General features: G+C 41.0%; 1 protein-coding gene across 2 annotated transcripts in view; it reads left to right on the top strand.

The window, feature by feature from the left end:
• Positions 1 to 19,379, top strand: part of LOC101467626 (E3 ubiquitin-protein ligase SMURF2) — a 61,397-nt gene extending 42,018 nt beyond the window's left edge. Inside the window, exons 9-20 of one of the 2 annotated variants that reach the window (XM_004539222.3) lie at positions 1,581 to 1,665; positions 2,969 to 3,127; positions 4,182 to 4,235; positions 12,294 to 12,507; positions 15,047 to 15,150; positions 15,266 to 15,380; positions 15,654 to 15,832; positions 16,470 to 16,607; positions 16,757 to 16,877; positions 17,009 to 17,210; positions 17,819 to 17,894; positions 18,035 to 19,379. In XM_004539222.3, the coding sequence (XP_004539279.1) occupies positions 1,581 to 1,665; positions 2,969 to 3,127; positions 4,182 to 4,235; positions 12,294 to 12,507; positions 15,047 to 15,150; positions 15,266 to 15,380; positions 15,654 to 15,832; positions 16,470 to 16,607; positions 16,757 to 16,877; positions 17,009 to 17,210; positions 17,819 to 17,894; positions 18,035 to 18,134 (1,547 nt within the window). In that variant the 3' untranslated portion in view covers positions 18,135 to 19,379. Of the gene's footprint in view, positions 1 to 1,580; positions 1,666 to 2,968; positions 3,128 to 4,178; positions 4,236 to 12,293; positions 12,508 to 15,046; positions 15,151 to 15,265; positions 15,381 to 15,653; positions 15,833 to 16,469; positions 16,608 to 16,756; positions 16,878 to 17,008; positions 17,211 to 17,818; positions 17,895 to 18,034 lie in introns of both variants that reach the window. The other variant, XM_004539221.3, reaches the window with a different exon arrangement.
• Positions 19,380 to 20,763: the final 1,384 nt, after the last annotated feature.

The following is a 20,763-nucleotide window of genomic DNA, read 5'->3' as shown; positions in this document are numbered from 1 at the left end:
CATTATTATGTAAATAACAAAATAACTTGAAGCAAAAATTGGGAAACGTAAAGTCCAAAGTCTTCACATTAAGGACCATCAGTCAAACAATATTGTTTGCTCTGGGTCTAAACAGAGCGCGTTGTGTGTGATGTCTTTTGCGCATGCGGGCCGCTTTGAGCGTTCACACTAGAGCGCGTTTGCTGTCGCATTTTATTTGTAGTGTGAATAAGCAGATAAAAAAATTGGATTTGATCAAAAAATCGGAATTGAGCATTAAGACCTGCAGTGTGAACGTAGCCTTAGTTTGTGTTACTGCTCCTCTTCTCCTCTCCTCTCGGCTCCTCTCCTCACCTCTCCTCGTTTTAACTATTGGAATGTTTTGGCTTTGCACGCAATTATTCCCACAACGAAAAGAAGGTGGGAATCCTTTTCATAGCTCAGTGTTTCACTCCAAGAAGAGACTTTAGGTTGGGTTTTTTTTTTTGTTTTTTTGGTCTATTCTTTAAGCTGGATTTGCTTACAGCATGCAAGTACTTGGGGGAAAATAACAGAGAAATGGTTTTTGGGGTTTATTTTTTTGTTTGTTTGTTTTTTGCCCTCTCCAACGTGGGAAAGATTTCTTTGCAAAGAAGTGCTCTTCTCTCACAGTCAGCCACAGTGGACCCCACAATAGCCACAGTCTCTGTAAAATAAATTATTATTTTAAGTGTGGTGCTTATATGCCAGTGCTTGGGAATGACACTACTGGATCTGTGCCCCCTTTGAAAGGTCCTGCTGTGTCCACTGAGACTGGCTGAGGTTGGACAAAGTGAGTCACTGATGCCCAACAACTCAAGAGCTTTCTTCCTTAGCTGAACCCTCTGAACTACTGGCTGGGTGTGGTGAGAGAGAATAAGAGGGAGAGAGGGAATGTGTTTTGCCAGTAGGAAGTTGGAGTGGGAGTTAGTAATGGATTAGCTGGTGAATATACACATGAATACCCCACCACTGCAGCACTGACTTTATGCCAACATTCACACAGTTGCTCTCCATTCATCTATGCGCTGGATGGAACCACAGATTCAATGAGCTAATGATAGCTTACAAATGAGTGTCACTCCCCTTTGATTTCTTCTGGTTGTTTACACACGAATTAGTGGGTTTGGCGACATGAAAGCATTTAACTTTCCATTTCCTTTGTTTCTGAAGGTTAACGGGGGTGGATTACTTTCAAAGCACGCACAAACCTTTAAGTGAAATAAGGCAACTAGGATGCATCAGCGAACTGTCCACAAGGAAAAACATTCATGGAAGTCTTTGATACATTTCCCTCACATTTTATTTTTCCCATCCCCTTGGGATACACCTATTGGAGACTGAAGAGGAACTAATTGATTACATTGGCACACACCTTAAGAAACTCTTAGGTCAACAGTGTCCCAGCAGTTTGGCTGTCACATAAATTATAAACAGACTTCTCCTACTCCAGAATACACAAACTCCCTATCCTTGCTTATACCCATGTAGACTGCAGAACATCGGTCCCACAAACAGTCCCAAGCTTTTTTTCTGTGCTCTTTTTGGCCTTTTTTGACAAATGAATCTCCTCTCTGTTACAGAACAAAGAACAACTCAGCAGGGCCAAGTTTACTTCCTCCATACACAGACTGGAGTCAGCACATGGCATGATCCCCGGGTGCCCAGGTAACTCATTTGTGTTCATATATTTCTTTTCATCTTCATTGTGCCTTTACTTGTAAAAACCCTTTTCAATTCCTATTTGATAAGGCATATGCAGTTGTTAATATATATGATTGTACTGGAATTAACAACACACTGATTTCAATGTGTGTTGAAATGAGTGTGTTGTCTTTTTTTGTTCGATTCCTAGTATCAAACCTGACACAAAACTGCAAAACTGACAAGAGCAAACTGGAGTTGACTTGGTTGAATTAGACGTTATTTCTTCCTTTGTTGCTGTTTTTCGTGTTCAAAAACACTCTTATTAGTCAAATTTCAGACTCTGTGTCAGCCAAACGGACAACCCCTGGGTCTGATGCGGAGTTGGAAGAGCATTTTTGCATTTGTTGAACTGACCAAACTATAAGCCAATGGTTCTGCATTCAATCATGCTTTTTCACCAACTCTCAACAGTTCTCTGCTTAATTCCCCAAAGATTACAAGCAGCTCTGTTGCGTTATGTTTTTGGCTACACCTCGATGTAGCTTCTGCTCACATAGCATCCGACTGAGAGCATAAACCTCTGGGTTTGGTCATTTTGGACAGAGCTGCTAAAATGACCCAGTATCTGCGATGAGTGCAGCCAGGCATGTGCTTTGTGCCTGAGTGATGTGTCCTCACTTCACACAAGGACGATGGATTCACACACAAGGAAAGGCACAGAAGCTCCTCAGGCTACAGCGTTGTCCCAGATCGCAACTTTAGTTTCTGCTAACAGAAATGTCACTCTGCAAGACAGAAGGAGAATCAAGAAATAAGAACAAGGACTTGGGCAAAATGATAATTTCAGTGGTAACAACAGTGTTGTTACAGGTTATCACTTTATTTTATTATCACACAACACAACTATCATCAAATATGTCAACAAATTGTCCCTCATATAAAATTCTGTATGAACAGTTATTTGGTTTTACTGTAGTTGGTAGTGTATTAATTGTAGTAGGTATGTGGCACGACCCATCTGCCCTTCAAGGTCGTCTCCTCGTACACCTCTGCACCAGCACTGCCTGTTTTTAGATTGCATCCTGTAAAAGTTTCATTCTCACCACTTGTAGCTGCATATGCATGCTACCTAATGACACGACTTTGTAGTTAAGGAACAGCACTTAAGTTATTGGTTTTTTTATTTTTATGATCATAGTAGCAAAACGTTTTCATCTTGCCTCGAGTTAATGGTGTCAGTGCTATCCAGCTACTTATATTAAAGAGGGTTGATCAATGCAACATGAGTGAATTTGTAACAGTTTAATCTTTTTTTTTGGTTCAGGGACTTAAGCAATGTAAACTGTGAGGAGCTTGGCCCACTGCCACCCGGCTGGGAGATCAGAAACACTGCCACCGGCCGTGTCTACTTTGTTGACCACAACAATCGAACAACACAGTTCACAGACCCACGGCTGTCTGCTAACCTGCATCTAGTGCTCAAGTGAGTTTAACAATTGTTCAAGAGTGTTTTGAGAGCAGTCCCATGGTTGTTGTTTAGGTTTGTGGTGGTATGCACAGACAAATGCTTGCTTTTATTGTGTACTGTTCACTCTGTAATATAAGAATCAAACATTTCCATACAACTGTCAGATGCCAAAGAATGAAGTTAGATATGTTGGAAGTATGCAGGTATATAGTTGTTGTAGCCTTTTATTAGCTGTCCCTCTATAATCATAAGGTAATGAGCGTAGCGGTGACTGAAACACATAATTCACTGATGGTAGTTTCTGTAAAGCACCCTCAGCTATTTGGAAACCAGGTAACCATTAAAGTAACAAGTCTGATCAAGGATATGACTGTAAAATAAAGTAGATATTTTCATTGCTTAAGACATCATTTATATTCTTCTTCTTCTAAAAGAAGTCCAACGTTTCATCGTCATTGAGTGCTGACCTCACTGTGCCTATTGCACTGCTAAGGTTTGTTTTAGCTTTCTGACATCTTTGTATTTGAAGCAGAGGGACATTAATGGCTTAATATTTTTAAAATGAGCTTCCCGCTCATTGTGTTAGTGGAAATCAACAGTACTCCTGTCATCATGTGTATGGAGTAACCAACAGAAGAGAGGATGTGTTTTGCTTACATTGTTTAATCCACCAGCAATGAATATGTATATGGTTCACTCACTCTTTTTGCTGTTTTGTTCCTCCTTATCACTTCCTCTGTCGTGTTTTTCTTTTCTTTTATGTTAACACTCTATCCTATTATTTGTTTATAACCTTAAAAATCTTGCTTTCTTTATTTTGTCCATGTTTTGGATTGTTTTACACCATTTTTCTTGTTTGATCTTACCTACATTCTCTTTCTTTATGTCCTTTATTCTGTCCTTTTTCACGTCTGTCCTCTTTTTCCGTTCCTTTTTTAATCCCATCCCCTGATGTTTTCAATGCTCCAATGCTCTTCTCTGCCATTCACCTTCTCTTTTATGTCCTTTTCTTCGTTTCCCCCCCTTTTGTCTTTCTCTGTCTTTTCCTCTTTCCTGCTTTCTCCAGCAGCCCAAGTCCAAATGGTTCCCGTGTGGCCATGGACAGCCAAAACACTAACCTCAGGTAACCCACAAATGCACACAAAAACACAGACATGCATAGAGAAGAACATGAGCATTCATAATCTGCAACGTACAGATAAACTGTCCACAGGGCACATAGGCTTTCATACTATATACACACAGACTTGCACTGTTATAATACCATGAGAGAAAATGCCATCCAAAGGGGGAGCATGTCTGCTTGTGTTATTGTAAACATGTGCGAATCTTTTTTCTCAAGGTTACCTTTCAACTGGATGCCATGCAAGTATTAAACACACACTCTCTGGCCTGCTGTCCGTATCGGAGAACTGTCAGTTCATCTTTCATTATGCTCGTCTAGTCTGTCAGCAGCCTGCCTCCATGGAAGATCAGCGCTTAGTACACTGACCCAATGAAGCCAAACCTCACTCATGAAAATACTAAACACATGTTAGCGAAGCAGCTGCTAGCTTAGCACAAATCTTCTTTTATTCTTCAACAGAAGACGCAGGCCGGACGCATAATTTAGTGAAAATTACACCAAAATTGTCTGTGGTATTTTTGTAGACACGACAGACTAAATTTTAGGAAGCATTTTGGCTGTCAGGGAGGTCTCTTTACTTTACTTACGACTTTCAGCGTGCGCAGTGGGGATTATTAGAACAAGAGGAGCATACAGAGAGATGTAGGGATTTTTCCGTCTTTGCTTTTTTGGTAGAAAATCTTAGTCAAAACCTCTTGCAATAATAGCGGCTGGCACGATAGACATGTTTGGGAAATCAACATCTGGTCATTTGGTCAAATAGTATCCATATGTGTCAGAACAGCCTCTGGTTGTGATTTGAAGCTCAGTTATGTTATCCACAGTCAGCATCGTTAACCGCTTGTCTGACTCCTTATTAGGTGCGATTTGAGTCCAGACAACACTTTAGAGCTTTGAAAAATTAATAAGCTGTCATTTGTACTGCAGCTTTTGCAGTGATGCACACGATATTAATGAAAATAAAACTGAAAGACAGTCCGTTTGCAATTTTGTGTCACAGCAAGGGCAATGTTCTGCTCTGCCGAAATATGTAATATCCGAATACGTTATTGTATGTAAAAGTAAGCACTTGTTGTCTTTATTTGTATTTTTATTAGGTACAATTACAGAGGGGGGGGGGGAGTTTAGAGAGCCTAGTCGAATATTGGCTGGATTACATTTTTAATTGGGCTTTAAAACTTTGGCGTGTGATGGTCCGGTGGTATACCTCGCATATGTAAAACTGCACAGTTGTAAAAACAATTTCAGCTCAGATAGTATCTGCTTCCTTAAAGCTGCTCCTTTATGTCTGACCATAACCAAAAACTGGCAACATTGCTTTTAATTACTACCCTGATGTACTCAAGTAGAAAAGTCACCGTGGCAGGAAAAAGTAAACGCACTTCAAAATCAGTGTTTTATTTAATTTTATTTATTTTTCTTCAAAATTGGAATATGTTCAGTATTAGTCACTTTTCTACTTTTGGCACTGAAACACAACATTTTCTTAGTGGTGATAAATGTTGAACTTCTTACTGGGTGAGAGGCTGAACTGTGACGGCATGTACACAAACAACAGCAGGCAGTAATACAGAGGCTGCATAGGCACATGCACGAATGCCACACCAGGCTGTTTACACATATTGCACGAGTGAAGCAGATTCGTCGAAACATTTGGGAGTATCAGCCTCGTTAAGTTTCTGTCTACTAAGCCGGTATGTAAACACTAGTAGAACAACCAGTCAAACCACCACCACTGTTTTTGTTCTACATCTCCTCCTCCTTGTTGTGTATTTTTCTTTTAATCCCCTTTGTGCTTCCACCTTGAACGTTTCTGTCCTGAAAAGGTGTTGGATTTTTCTGCTGACTTCATACCAGGACCTGTTTCTTTTATCGCTGTCAGGATTTAAAGATATAATATGTAGCATTTTCTTTGGAAAATCTGTAAACTGAAAAGCAACCTGTTTCAGTCATCACTCATGATCCGTATGCAGTGACATCTACTTTGATTTGCTTTTTTTATGTTAGCGAATTCTGGTCGGCAGCAAGTCAGAAGTCACCAAGCGCCTCTTGTCTTTCACACACTCTTGGCAGAGAAAGGGCCAAGCTTCACTGTTATTTCCAAACAGTATTGCTGGATATTATCTACTTTTAAGAATATTTAGCCCCCAAACTGCATTTAAGGTATTATGAAAATACCTAATTTAAAGTTGGCTGATCTCTTCCTCAAGGCCATCTTTCTGTGCATACCCAGACAGCTTCCAGTACAGCTGCTTGTTTCGATCTCTCCCTGGAAGTCCCAGTATGATGACTTGAACTGTACGATTTATGATTAAATCTAAAACTGACTCATATGTTAGGTTATGCCCTCCTCTCTATTTTTGATAATTCCACTCAAACAAAGCACACATTAAGAGCCTCTAATGCCTGTGTCTCAATCTCGTGGCCCATGTCACCTCTATTTGTGGCCCGCATAATGACGTGAAGAAATATTTTTAAAAATTATTATTCAAAAATTATTTAATATGAAGGCAATAGGCAGAGTGTTACAGGCATCACCCTAAAGAATGTAGCCTCATGGGCAGTGTAGTCTGTGCTGCAGGGAGAATGGACTGCCATACCCGTTATGTGTCTGTGAGCACGAGGGGAGGAAGAAAGGACAGAGTCGAAAAGTACGAGCTGTCATCGAGCAGAAACGGGAGATGGAAGCATGTAAATATAATAATAACCACTGCAGCCAAAAAGAGTGTCTGACGAGCCCAGCAGTAAGTAAGCTATTAAGACTCGACTGTACACTGTGTTCGTGTTTTCCTCAGAAACAATAAGTCCCGTTGGAGCAGCCTTTCAACGCCTCTCTCTGTCTCTCGCTAGCAAAGTTGACCCACACAACAAAGTAAAGCTAGTTTTCGGCTACGAGCCCGACACAGAACCCGACGTATTAGCCAGAGGTCCCTTTACTACGGTTCAGAGCCGCGGACCTGTTTTATATACGCGCCGAATAGTTTTCTATATTTCTATTCAAAATATACTGAATACATTACACTCACAAACATCGAGCACACTGAGAACACACCAACAAAATATTTGCCCCACCACCTGTCCCACTCGTAACACTTGGCTCCCAGTAAGCTTTTCCACTTCCACTAAATAAAATTAAAGTTGAAGAATCTTTTTGACACTCTGGAGGAGATCCAGCTCACATCACAGAAGTGCAAGTGTAAGGATACAGAAAGTGACTTCCACTGAGACATCTAAAAAAGTCATCCAGTCATGCACAAGATGACCTCGAAAGAGAGATCAGCCAAGTTGAGATCAGATACCTTTTTTTTTTTTTTTTTTTTTTCTCTTCAACTTTTCCTCCTACTTCCTAGGTCTATAACATAGAAGCACGCACTTAAGTACGGCATGAAACTCCATTTCAGAGCAGCAAGAATTGATTTCAGTGAGAGTCCGTGGGTTTTAACAAAAGTATGCATACCGCAGGAGGAGAGAGCACAACAGGAAATTTTGTGTGCATATTGGAAAAGAAAAGCAGTTGTTGTTTGTGTTTCCTTCCACTACCACAATTAATGTTCCTGTCATTTTCTGTCACACAGACACAGAATGAAATTCTTGGCCACTCAAAAACAATGAAGAGATTCTGACTATAGAGTGGGGGAAAAAAAATTATGACTTTTTTTTTTAAAAAAGACACAGAGGAAGGCAGATCAGATATGGAACAAATATAAACTCTGTCAACTCCTTCTCTCTGACAGATTTACTGCCCACTTCACGCCATCAAACATTGATGATCTTTCCAAAAAAATCTTTCTACCGATCCTGAAGCTCTTTAAAAAAATTTCATGTTCTTTTTGACTCACTGCACTGCAGCTAATGCAGACATGTGCTCCATTTTTATTATCCTGACCTCAGCTCAGCCTTTGGTGCTTCAGGCCGCAATGTCGTAAACAGCAGCTGAAAAAATTATGTGATGTGGCAGACAATATTTTTCTTGATTTTTAACTCCAGTGACAAAAAAACGCTGGCTGGAAGCTTGCTAGCTAGAGTACCTCACATTTCTGCACTCTTTCTGTTGTTTCATGATTCAGATTCATCCTCTCTGTAGTAACAGCATGTTTAGTCTGCAGTATTAGATGCATGGAGCAGATTTGGGATGCAAACTGTAATCCTATACACTTCATTTAAATAAGACTCACAGCCCTGTTGCCTTTGACCTCAGCTGATGCAGGGCTCGAATAGTCAGACAGTCAGACACGGCTGCATTACTGTGGTCTGCCACACCGTCTCTCGCATACTTAGCTTCCTGCTTTGCACCCACTCATAGAGTATGTCTGAAAAATTACATCAGTGTTTGCTTGAAGGTATTTTTAGGTGGCGCTGGATTGGGCCTTGCTGGGCATCAGCAGGTATTTTCCCAACCAAGCAGTAAATCTTGATGACATTTATATCAACATTTGCATTGATGTTTTGTGAAGTTATGATTATATTTAGTATAATAACCTGTAGAGCTAAATGGAAATTACTTGGCTGTGGGGATTTTGACTTTTTCTACTGTATTTTCTAAACCTGACATGATTCACCAGTGCAGTGATTGCCACCTGAAAGGGAACCTTTAGTATTAGAGCAAACAGAAAAAAACTACATGGATTAAAGCCTAAAATTAAATTTAAAAAAAAGAAAAAAAAATCCATCTTAACAAATATATACAGTGTAACTTCTACCAGTTTTAGCTAGGCATTAGTATCCATGGGATGCTAAAAATTCTAATTAAATCAGAAATCACATAATGATCAGAAATGGAAAATGATGTTAATCCTTTATTTTTAGAAAATGTCTTCATACACAGAATATTTTCATCATCAGGCTATCCACAGTTTGTCTAGTGCTTATTTCCTGTAATGCATCTGCTTTTAGAGAAGGCAGAAGTTCTCTAATTTTAAAATTAGAAAGAATGTCAAAGGTCACGGTTCACTGGCAAGACGCACGACAGTGACATTTCTCCCCGCTCTTTCTGTTCTCTTATGCATTTTAAGTGTAAGGAGCATGGCACCAGCCTGATAGCCCCACTATTAAAGGGCCCTTTGATTCTGTGGGCTGGGTGGGGGTCAGAGTGGGTGTGTTCATGTGGCTTTAACACTACTACACTTAGTCACCACTCATTATATCCCACCTGTGCAAGCTGTAGTGTAAAAAGCAGCAAGTAAACTTTCTCACACAGAGACGTGCAGCTCTGCACACACAGCCTGCAAGTACAGAGAGAGGCTATCATGACTCCGCCGGTTCAGGTGTGGGGTCATCCAGTTTGTGCAAATGTTTGCGTCTTAATTTCTTGACCTTTACAGCCTCTTTTTCCTGTTCCCTCTAGCATGGAATAACAATATCACAATCCTGTGTCTTTTAGATTGAATTTGAAAGTTTAGATTTCTCCCCACTCATCATATTTCACAGTTGTCACATCAGTAAGAACCATTTCTCTTTTTTGGCTCAGGGAAAGATTTTCAGTTTTGCTGTGCTTGTATTTTCTATATTTACCATCAAATATGCAGAGTTTGTCCCATTTGGGAACTTGAGACAGTGAACTATGCCGAAACATATTTTTAATTGCACTGTGCCCTCAGAAGAAAAAGTGCGCTGAAATTACGCTTTATTATATGGTTCTTAAGTCCTCCAGCCAAAAGCAACTCATTCAGTTTTGTTTTAAGGCATCTTTTCTTCCCCTCCTCCTTCCTAAAAGTGGTTTTCAAGACTGCTGTACTGCAGTCTTACCCTTTCTTTGACATGCTAGGAGCCCCAGCGCCTGCCAATAAAATAAATAGCAGCTGAGTTGATTATACAGGGATAGGCTGGTGAAACACTGTACCCGTTTAGCTTGGAAAGCCCTCATAGATAGACGGGCCTTTTTCAACCCACTGATCCCAACAACCCAAGTGTACATTAAGTGTTGGAATAAGTGGGTGGATATGTGATGCTGCATTGGAAGGCCTCTCTTTCTCATTCTTTTGTTTCAATTCATGCCAGTTGGTTTGCTGTCTTTGTTTAGTCAACAGCAGCTTTGACACTCCCAGCAGAGGACAGTAGCTTCTTTTAAAGCAGTCGTCTGCTGCCTGCATGTCTCATCGCAGGAAAATGAGGGCTGCTGCCCTGCTCAAGGGAGAGATGGAGTTTGTTTTTACGAGGCCCACCCAGGCATCTCACCACCAAAACCACAGTGAGGGCTGGAGGAAGTTAGAACATGAATCCTCACCATGGCTCACGTTCCATAGGCTGTATCTAAATATTTCTTAGAACATAGAAGCTCTGAAAACGAAGGGGGCAAAATAAGATGAAGGTCAGCATTTAAGTGCCTCAGTGTCAAATTCCACCTTCCTCACAATAGACCTTGTTGTCTAAAAAAATGCAAGGCTTCCGCACAAACATGAACTGAATGCATTAATTGGAATTATAGTTAACTGCATTTTGGAAAAGGGTGGTTTTCTATTTTGTGTTAGGACAAGAAAAACACACGTTGAGAGAAATGGACAATAGTGAAAAATCTATTTAGTGTTCAAGTAAGAAAACGACAAAGTGGCCAGTCAGTTTCGACCAGAGATGCTATCAGGATCATGGAACTATGGTTTGTTTGAGTTTTTTTTTTTTTTTTTTTTTTTTTTTTTTTTAGGCTTCCATCTAAATTCAGAGCAAAACTAGAGGTGACTTTAGCGGTTGGCTTTAAAAAATTCAAATAAGTTGGCGGAAGAAGTTAAACGAGGAGAAAAATAAGGGCCTCAATGTTTTGTTTTGTTTTTAAACAAAATGCTATGTTGATGGTCTCATAGTTAGCAAACTCTGTTGACACTCTGTCTGTGTGGATGTAACCAGTTATTTAAGCACATCAGTTGCTGTGTTTTAGAATTAAAGTCAGGTTGTTTTGATACACACAATTGAGAACCGCTCAGACTAGAGAGCTAAAGCCTCCTGCTCTGAGCCTGAGTTTGGAGATGAAGCAGTGGTACTTTTCACATCCTGATTCACCTGCTGCTACAGCAACAGCTGAAATCTCTTCCTCCACCGCCTCTAAGATCACCCGCTCCTTGTTCCCTTCACCCTCCTTTTTCTTCTTTGAAATGTTGTCCTAGAAATTGATGATGAATAGTCCTGTAACCGCTCTGTTTTTCTTCTCTACAGAGAGGATGTAAAAGTATCATACTTTAGTTCTTAGTCCTTTTTTCTAAAAGTGTTTGTTTCCCCCTCTAAATGTGAAGATATTCACATATGATCCATATCTGTAGCTCCAGGTCTACGGACATCTAGCAAAACGAATTTAGCTGGAACTGCATGGAAAGGGAGGGCAGCTCCGCGGGCTAGATGAAAGCTCTGCTTGTGCTTGTTGGTGGGCAGTGATACCTACTGGGAACCACGGACCTCTCTAGCTTTAAAACAGGAAGTAAAGATTTGTGGGATGGAGAGTGTTTTTCAAAACAGTAGGTCAAGTTTGACATGAAGAGGAAAAGAACAGATCAACTTATCGGTCCAGTTGAGCTCACCGGAGGCGCCAGCTACTCTTACACCACTGTCCTGTCTAAATTTTCGTACCCCCCCCCCCCCCCCCCCCCCCCCCCCTTTCTGTGTCTGTTTGTGTCTCTCTGCTTACTCAGGGTTTCTCCCTCACTCTCTTTCCTGGTGGTGATATTTACCAAATGTCTGGGCAAAGGTTCAGCTTGTCCACAGGTCTGGATTAGATTTGCTCAGAGCTTAGAGCTCTGTTTAGCACTTTTTGCTTTAAGACCAGTGAAGCAGGTGAGGGCTTCAGAGGGAATTTCTTACAAAACTCCCTGGTCCTGTGGTTAGTGGATGGCGGAGTTAGGGAATTCCCTACCGGACATATCTCTTCTGTCTTTGTATAAACAATCACACAATAGTAATTTGCTTTCAGGAAAGAACATCTAAGGACAAACATTTTAAGATAACTGATGGGTCATACTGACAAACCGCTGTTCTTTTCTTTCCCCCCTGCTTTTCTTTCATGCCCTCCCTCCATCTATTCCCATGCTCTTCTCCCTTTCTTCTATTCTCTACTGATCATCTCACCTCCTTCAGCCATCCGACTCAGTTAAAGGAACAGGTTGCTCCTGGTGGCCCTCAGCAAGCCCTGTCCCCAGCCCAGTTACCAGAAGAGGCAGAGTGCCTGACGGTTCCCAAGTACAAGAGAGACCTGGTGCAGAAGCTGAAGATTCTGCGACAGGAGCTTTCTCAGCACCAACCCCAGGCCGGCCATTGCCGCATTGAGGTCAGCCGTGAGGAGATCTTTGAGGTAAGGAATAAAGCAGAATCCTTTTCACGCAAGGAAAAACACACGGTCAGGTGGTCTGAAGCTTTTCATAACCTTCATGCTTCTTAGAATGCAAAATGAACACAAACACCACGCTTCTTTGTGTTCAGAGGTAGTGAACCGTCTGAACCTTTATTTCCATGAACTGTATTGATGAACCGCATGACTACAAATGTTTTATCTAAGAATAGTTGTCATATTTATAAACCTGGCATTCCAACCTAAAACTTTTGTGTGCTGCAAACAATAACAGAAAACATCTGAAGGACGTCTGAACGCAGCCACAAACATGTGTATTCAAATTAAACCTAATAACTAAGAATTTACACACATACAAATTCATGGTTAATTAATCACGTGGCATTGAAAGCATCATATGACTGCTGCCCACGCATTAAAACAATAACATAATGCTCGCAAACCCCAAATCTTTGCATTTTTACTGGAATTTTTTTCACCCCATTTACGATGTGCATCAGAAATAGCCCATTACAGCACAGAACCAGTACTGAGAGCTACTTTATGATTTCCAGGGAAAAGCAGAACAGAATGGCCTTTACAACACCACAAAAAAACCTATTTCTATGTTCCTTTTTTTTCTCCTCCTCTGCCTCTTTCGTGCTCTCCCAAACATTTGTTCTACCAAGGCAGAGGCATTCTTTCTGGATGATTTCAGCAGCTGAACAGTAATGGGGAGGGGGTGTGGAAAGGAGCTCAGGCAGCAGTGGCAAGTGTTTGTAGCTAGACGTAACTTCATTACTCCAAGCTGCGCGATGAAGAATATGACTTCATTTCCCTTTGATGTGACGGCTTAGGAAGAACGTCTGAGAAAGTGTGAAAACCTGAAGTGCAGATCTACTGGAGGTTTTCGTGCAGCGTTGCAGTGACGGTGACACCTCGTTACACTTGCTTTGCGCCACAAGCTGATATTTCATTGCACCTGTTTGATTCTTTAAAACGAAGGTCAATCTCACTTAACCGAAAACAGAAAAGTCAACAGAAAGTTGCTTACTGCTCTGCATGTAGGCTCATGTACTGCTACCTCACAGCAACTCTGATTACAAGCCTGACATGACAGATACTGGTAGAGTAGATTAGAGTAGATCTTGATATAGAAGAAAAATAAATAATCCTCTGAAGTTAATAAACTCTGCTCCCTTCCATGGACGGCTTCTTATCTTCTCATGGAGACACAGGCGTCTCCTCACTGATGCTGTACAGACCCAAACTACAATGAGGCAGGCCAAAGTAATCAACCAGTTTACTTAATGTTACTCGTAAAACTCTGTTTACTGTGGTCTGCTATTTTGTTTCAGGTTTTTTGGCTTCATTTTAGCACCTTTCAGTGGTGGAGGGGTCTTTTTTCTGTCATACTCAATGTTTAGCTAAATAATGATCTCTGATGTCCCTCAGTAATGTTTTGGTGACTTTGTACACAAATCCTTTTGCTCACTAACATTCTGTAGTCGGAGGGCTAGTTTCATTTGTTTCCCATGTGCTGGCTGTGTGGTTTACCAGACATCAGCTGCACCTTTTTAAGACTCCAAAACTTCAGTTTACACAACTAAAGTGTTTGTGATGAATTTAATCTTGCAGCTGACTCAGTGCAGCCTAGATCTGTCATGTTTTCACAGCTGCAGCAGTGCCGTTGCTGTGGCAGGAGATTGTTTACTGCAGGGTGGCCTTTGAGCGTCTGGACTCGTGTTAGAGGACTGATCTTGATAAGCAAAACCTTTTTTTAATTGTACAGGATCCGTATGATGATGAGGATTTAGGTTTTTGTTTGTTTTAAAGCAATATCTTAATAGTAGTATTTAATGATGGTAGTAATTCTGTAGTATTTTAGGCTGCACATGAATGAATATTCTCATGTCTGGTCTGATTATAGAAACTTTGACTCAGGACTGCAGAGCTTTGAAGTTTCGAAAACTTGGAGTGGGAGTCCAGCAAAATATTCTGTAATAGTTTCGCTCATTTCCTCATCACCAAAACTATGAAGCCCTAAGAGGAAGGCGACGTTTACAGCAAGCTACCTGCCTGTTAAAACACACACCCGAAGTGTCTGTTTGAATAGAAACCTGTAAACAAAAAGGACACATGCAGACAACAACCTGTGTTGTTGTAATTTACTGAATTCAAACACAAATGATCAACTTTCTTCCTTCCCTTTATATTACCAGGTCGGGTAGTTTTCATTAATAGGTTAAATTCACTGATGGTGGCCAAACATATTCAACTTTGACCGTGGAGTTTGAGCGCGCTTGGCACAGTGACAAACTGTACTGGTTGTTCTGATTTATTTCACACATCACGACTCTCTGAAGGTGTGAGTTGGTTTCCTTTACAGTCTTTGGTGTGTTTGTGCAGCAGGTAATACACCTACCCAACCAAAGTTGCAAAGTTGGTGTATTTCCATTCAGCAAAGATAGCAGTGCCACTGTTTAAGTCGTATTGCATAGAAATGTGATACTGAAGGGTGTCGTCTTTTACTGACCTGCATGTTAAATTTGCTGATTCATAGGAGTCGTACCGGCAGGTGATGAAGATGCGGCCGAAAGATCTTTGGAAGAGACTCATGATCAAGTTTAGAGGAGAAGAGGGGCTGGATTATGGCGGGGTAGCAAGGTAACATGTCCCATGCGTTTTATTTTCCTGTTCTTGAAATATCATTAAACGTTGATTTATGCTTGTTAGTGTTATTTTGTATTACATTTTCACACTGAACCCGTATTTGTGTTAGGGAGTGGTTGTACCTGCTGTCCCACGAGATGCTGAACCCTTACTACGGCCTGTTCCAGTACTCTAGAGATGATATCTACACTCTACAGATTAACCCGGACTCTGCTGTCAACCCAGTAGGAATTCTTTGGTTTAATAGTCATAATATTTGATAAGACATGTGATAATGTATGTAAACGGCTAATTGCTGCAGGCAAAAGCATGAAATACGGTTGGTAGGTAGAACAACTTCACCTTTAAATGATCAAGCTTCAGTTCTGTAAGCCTTGAACTAGTGAATTATTTCCTCTCCTGGGTTTTCACCATTGGCTTCAGCTTAATGGTGAGGTGAATGTGATAAGCTATGGAAGAAATCTCACTTTATTACTATTCTGTGTTTTAATCTGCAGGAGCACCTGTCATACTTCCACTTTGTGGGTCGCATCATGGGCATGGCAGTGTTTCACGGCCACTACATTGACGGAGGCTTCACTCTGCCCTTCTACAAACAGCTGCTAGGAAAACCGATCACGCTGGATGATATGGAATCCGTCGATCCGGACCTACACAACAGCCTCGTCTGGATTTTGTGAGTCCTGTTGTTTTCACATCATTCTTTTAATCTGTTTTCTAAACGCTGACAACACAAAGTTGAAATCGTAGTGTTTCACGCATGCAGGGGGGAAACATGTCTGCATAAACTAAAATGAATTAAAACAAAGCTCAGAGCACCGCTTATTCAGATACCCACAAAAACCTGATCATTTCGTCCTCAACCAAACCATTTCTTATGACTGCACTGCCCCCTGCTGCCACATGAGCGCAACATCCGACGTCAAAAACGAACAGCCCATTTTACTCCTTCACCCGCAGCTTTTAAAAATTGTGTTGGCTTGTGTGCCTCTGTTTTAGCCTGATTAATGGTAAACAGCTTTGTTTTGGTGATGCAGCTGGTTCTGTTTCTTACTCAGACATTGCTGATCATGTAAAGGTGAACACTGGAGAACCCCCCCCCCCCCCCCCCCCCCCCCCCCCCCAAACAAAACAAAAAGCAAAAACCTTTACATTAACATGACATAACAAATGGCCCCGACAAAACACCCTGGGAGTATAATTCCCTTAATTTAGTGACTGTGGAACAAATACTGAAAGATAAAGAAATCAGAATCAATGAGCTTGTACTTATCACTCTACATCCTGTATTTTCTGTCTCCCTGTCTGCTCAGGGACAATGACATCACTGGTGTCCTGGACCACACTTTCTGTGTGGAGCACAATGCTTACGGAGAAATCATCCCACATGAACTCAAACCCAACGGGAAGAGTATCTCTGTGACAGAAGACACCAAGAAAGAATATGTGAGGTATGGACTAAAAGAAACCCAAAGACAACAATGTGCAGCATGTAGCCGAGTTTAATTTGAGCCCATGCAAGCTCTCCTCTTTTACACTTCTCTGCATCATTGTCTGATGATAACCCTCTGTTTCCTCTGCTCTCTCATGCTCTATGCAGGTTGTATGTGAACTGGCGTTTCCTTCATGGCATTGAGGCTCAGTTTCTGGCCCTGCAGAAAGGCTTCAATGAGGTTATCCCACAACATCTGCTCAAATCCTTTGACGAGAAGGAACTAGAGGTACATTAGATGACAGCAGCACCTCTTGTAAAACATAAAGATCGTCATGTTTCATTTATATTGATGGTTTCTATGCCCACTCAGGTATTGTAACAAATTCCAGGATGATGTAAAAGTGTCTCTTCTTTCAGCTGATTGTGTGCGGCCTGGGAAAGATAGACATCGCCGACTGGAAGTCAAACACCCGCCTGAAGCATTGCACCCCTGACACCAACATCGTCAAGTGGTTTTGGAAAGCCGTGGAGTCATTTGACGAGGAGAGGAGGGCCCGATTACTGCAGTTTGTTACTGGCTCATCTAGAGTCCCACTGCAAGGCTTCAAGGCTTTACAGGGTACTTAACCTGACTGTGTGTGTGTGTCTGTGTGTGTGTTCCCAGCAGGCCTCTGCCTGCAGCTCTAAATTATTTTGTGAACCCACAAAAAGGTAGAACCCCACTTTTAAATATTGGTTCTGCTTTCCCTCCATATAACAAATGGGCAATTCCTTCAGTTTTCTTTGAAATTAAAAAGTGAGTAGGACTTCATGTTCATGTGCAGCTTCATATATTTACATTTTCTTGTACTCTGGGATCATTATTTGTCTTCATCTGCTGTCTAAAACAAACCTCTTAATTTAAGCCAACTTTCTTCTGATTGGCTGACTCTCACAAACAGAAGGTTTGCACAGCAGGTGGGAGTAGCGACTATGTTCGCTGTCAAATCGTTGTGCCTGCCATGGCCATTATCAGGTTATCAGTTTTTTTTTTTGTTTTTTTTGTTTTGTTTTTTTAAATCTAAGAGTTGTGGGGAAAATTATGAAATTAGGTCTTTGCAACGGTCTAAATCCAGAGCTTTTGCTCACAGGCATTACTTTTACATACATTGCAGTATTTGTACCTTCACCAGCATAACAAGTTCACTTTTATGTTGGTGATGGATCCTGTTCGTGCTCTGATTGCAGGCGCTGCAGGGCCCAGACTCTTCACCATTCATCAGATTGATGCCAACACCAATAACTTGCCCAAAGCCCATACCTGGTATGTGTGACGTGTATCTCCAGGACTGATCCATGTGTTACACATTTAACAGGAACAAAAACTTAAATATTTTTGGAGTAGAAAATGATCCTTTTTCACAGCACATGTCCAAATCCTCTTTTGTTTTCCTCTTTCTCCAGCTTTAACCGGATCGACATTCCGCCCTACGAGAGCTATGATAAACTGTACGACAAGCTACTGACGGCAATCGAGGAGACGTGTGGCTTCGCAGTGGAATGAGAGCCATCTTGTAGAGTGTTTTTGTGTATGAACAAGTGTAACTGTGCAGGACTATAGTGACTATTTCTGACACTGTGACGCGCCAACAGGTTCGCTCGGAGCCTGATGCGCGTGTCCAGCCTACAGTCTTCCTCTTCTCTCACCACCACGGTCCACACTCTTCCCTTATCGATGCGTTTGAACAGCTGCTATAGAGTCCTCCCTCTGTCATCGTCAGCATCTTAGAAAATTCCCCCCAGACATTTAGCAACCATTAGTCTTTGTTTCTTTATTTTGCCGTTTTTACTGACTGATGCATGTCATGCTACTGAATCTTTAATACTGCAGGTAGCCATATACATTTTTTTTTTTTTTTTTTTAAACCATAGTAGCCATCTTAACCTCAGCATATATAACACCTTCCGATCCTCGTGGAGCTGTTGCTCCTGATCTCGTAGGAGTGTCACGACTTCATCCTACCTCGATGTCCTGCTTCGATATCGATAGGGTTTCATTTCAAAATGCTAAAGGTCATAATTTAGGCAGTTAAGAGTCAGAAAAGATCATCTGTGGGCCATAATTAGTTTGATTTTTCGCACCAGCAGTACTTTTGTACCTGTTAGGTCATTTCGTGTCATTTTGAAGTGGAACTTGTCACAGATGATTCGGGCGTAGGTCCTCGTGTTTCGTGGCGTTTTCGAGGGTCGAACTCTGGCGGTGAAGGATTCTCAATCATGTTTTCTCCGTAAATCGCTGCAGTCGTGTAATGATGCTTGTCTGTGTGTTTCTGCATGTGTACAAGGAAAAGTAGCCATGTCGCAGTCGCCCTTCATCTCCGGTTCACCTTTCCTTTTTCTCCCTGCTCTCGTTCACACGTTTGTCTCCAGCAGCATGCCTATTTCTTTCTTCTGTTTTTTTCTGTCCGGACAAGCTTGCCTCAGCCCACTTAATGTCAAAGCATATGTGAAAAGAGCACATCTGTCCACGGGATGAGGCTCGGCGAAAAGCTGTTGAGGGCAGTTGCTCGTTAACGGTCACATCATCAGTTTAAACAGGCAGAAGTATTCCTCTCTCTCGTTCTCTCGTTCTCGCGTCACTTTAGAGCACTTTACAAACTGAGCGGTAATGGCAGGAGTGCTTTCTTCACATTAGATTGAAATATATCACGTTTCATTTGCTATACAACTACATTTGAAATAGAGTAAAAAATATCTTATACACCTGTAATTTTTAAGTATATATGTACAAATACATAGCTATTTTGTATATTGTTGCTTGTTCTTTCTGTTCAGTTTAAATGCAAGCATGTTGATGTCTGTCACAGACCTCTTTGCATTCTCAGGTGAAGTTGTCCTTTATTTTTTAATTATTTTTTTTTAAATTTTACATTAGGCTAGTATGTGAGGAGGGGATACAACTGTATATGGGGGCCCTTTCTTTAAACCTTTATTAGTGTAAACCTAGCAGTTTAAAGTGACGTTTTCTTGTGGTCTTTCACCGTCACTTCTTAACAAACATACGTTGTCACAGGAGACCACAGTTGCTGCTCTGGAGGTCTGGTAGCACAGACAGCGGTGTGATTTCACACGTGCAGGAGCGATCTGTTCGGCGACATTCATTGTTTTTCTGTTTTTTGTTTCTGTGCTGTTGGGTGTCCTGAGATCTTAAGAGCTGCAAATGCTGGAGTTTGACTGCTGCTGAGCTCCTGGGTGCTACATGGTGAAAATGTTTAACCAAAATGAAAAGTCACTGAAATACTAGAGAGGCGACAGCGAGAAGCATCTCCATCAGCAAAGCCTCCATCCATCCAAAAAGAAAACAGGCAAACAAAAACCACACACTGCATGAATGGATGCTTGAGATTAAAGGATATTTATTTGCATAAATTTTCCTATTAGCAAACTTTTTGACTTGGAAAGAATCTAATAAATGTTCTTTACTTTTTTTTAATTTTATTGTTGTCGTTATATGTAATCTGCATTTACTTGCAGCCATCGGTGGTTTATTAGCAGACACCCCTCGCATCGTAAACCTTTTTTTTTTTTTTTTTTTTTAATCTATTTTTGTTCATCACGAGACAAAACAAATAAAAGTGAGTACATTGAAATTGTGGTCTTTGTCTAGTTACAGATATATTCATTGATTTTTATCTTTGATAATTTTACTGGAAAATGCATTACAAGTTTATGGGTTTTTTTGTTTTTTGCACACATTATGCATACTTGGACTCCAAGTTATAATCCAACACTTCCTTCTATTTACCAAATAGTTATTGGACTAAATATTTTTTTTTATGTAGATGGCATATATAGACTCACAAGTATGTTTGTTCAGTGCACAAAGTCCGCATCTGGTCTTTGTTGCCGCCTTTGCTTTTTCCGGACGGTTTGGTCTTCCGTACAAAAGCTGTTGGGGCTGAGTGCTTCCAGACGAGGTGAAAATGCTCTCTCCCTCCTGTTAAGCAGCCAAATTAATCAGACAGTCTGAACAGTTTTACAGATGATTGTTAACCTTCTGAAGAAACATCTGCGATTTATAAAAGTGCAAACTTAAATCTGATTCTGGTTGATATTGTGCACTTAAAAAAAATCAGCTGGTTTAAAAACCACAACAAGTTAGTGTTCGGCAGACTCCTCTCCCCTTTAATTCC

This window comes from Maylandia zebra, linkage group LG6, assembly GCF_041146795.1.
Source record: "Maylandia zebra isolate NMK-2024a linkage group LG6, Mzebra_GT3a, whole genome shotgun sequence".
In the NCBI taxonomy this organism is placed as follows: domain Eukaryota; kingdom Metazoa; phylum Chordata; class Actinopteri; order Cichliformes; family Cichlidae; genus Maylandia; species Maylandia zebra.
The sequence above is the reverse complement of the archived record's forward strand: the minus strand, read 5'-3'. Positions and strand labels throughout refer to the sequence as shown.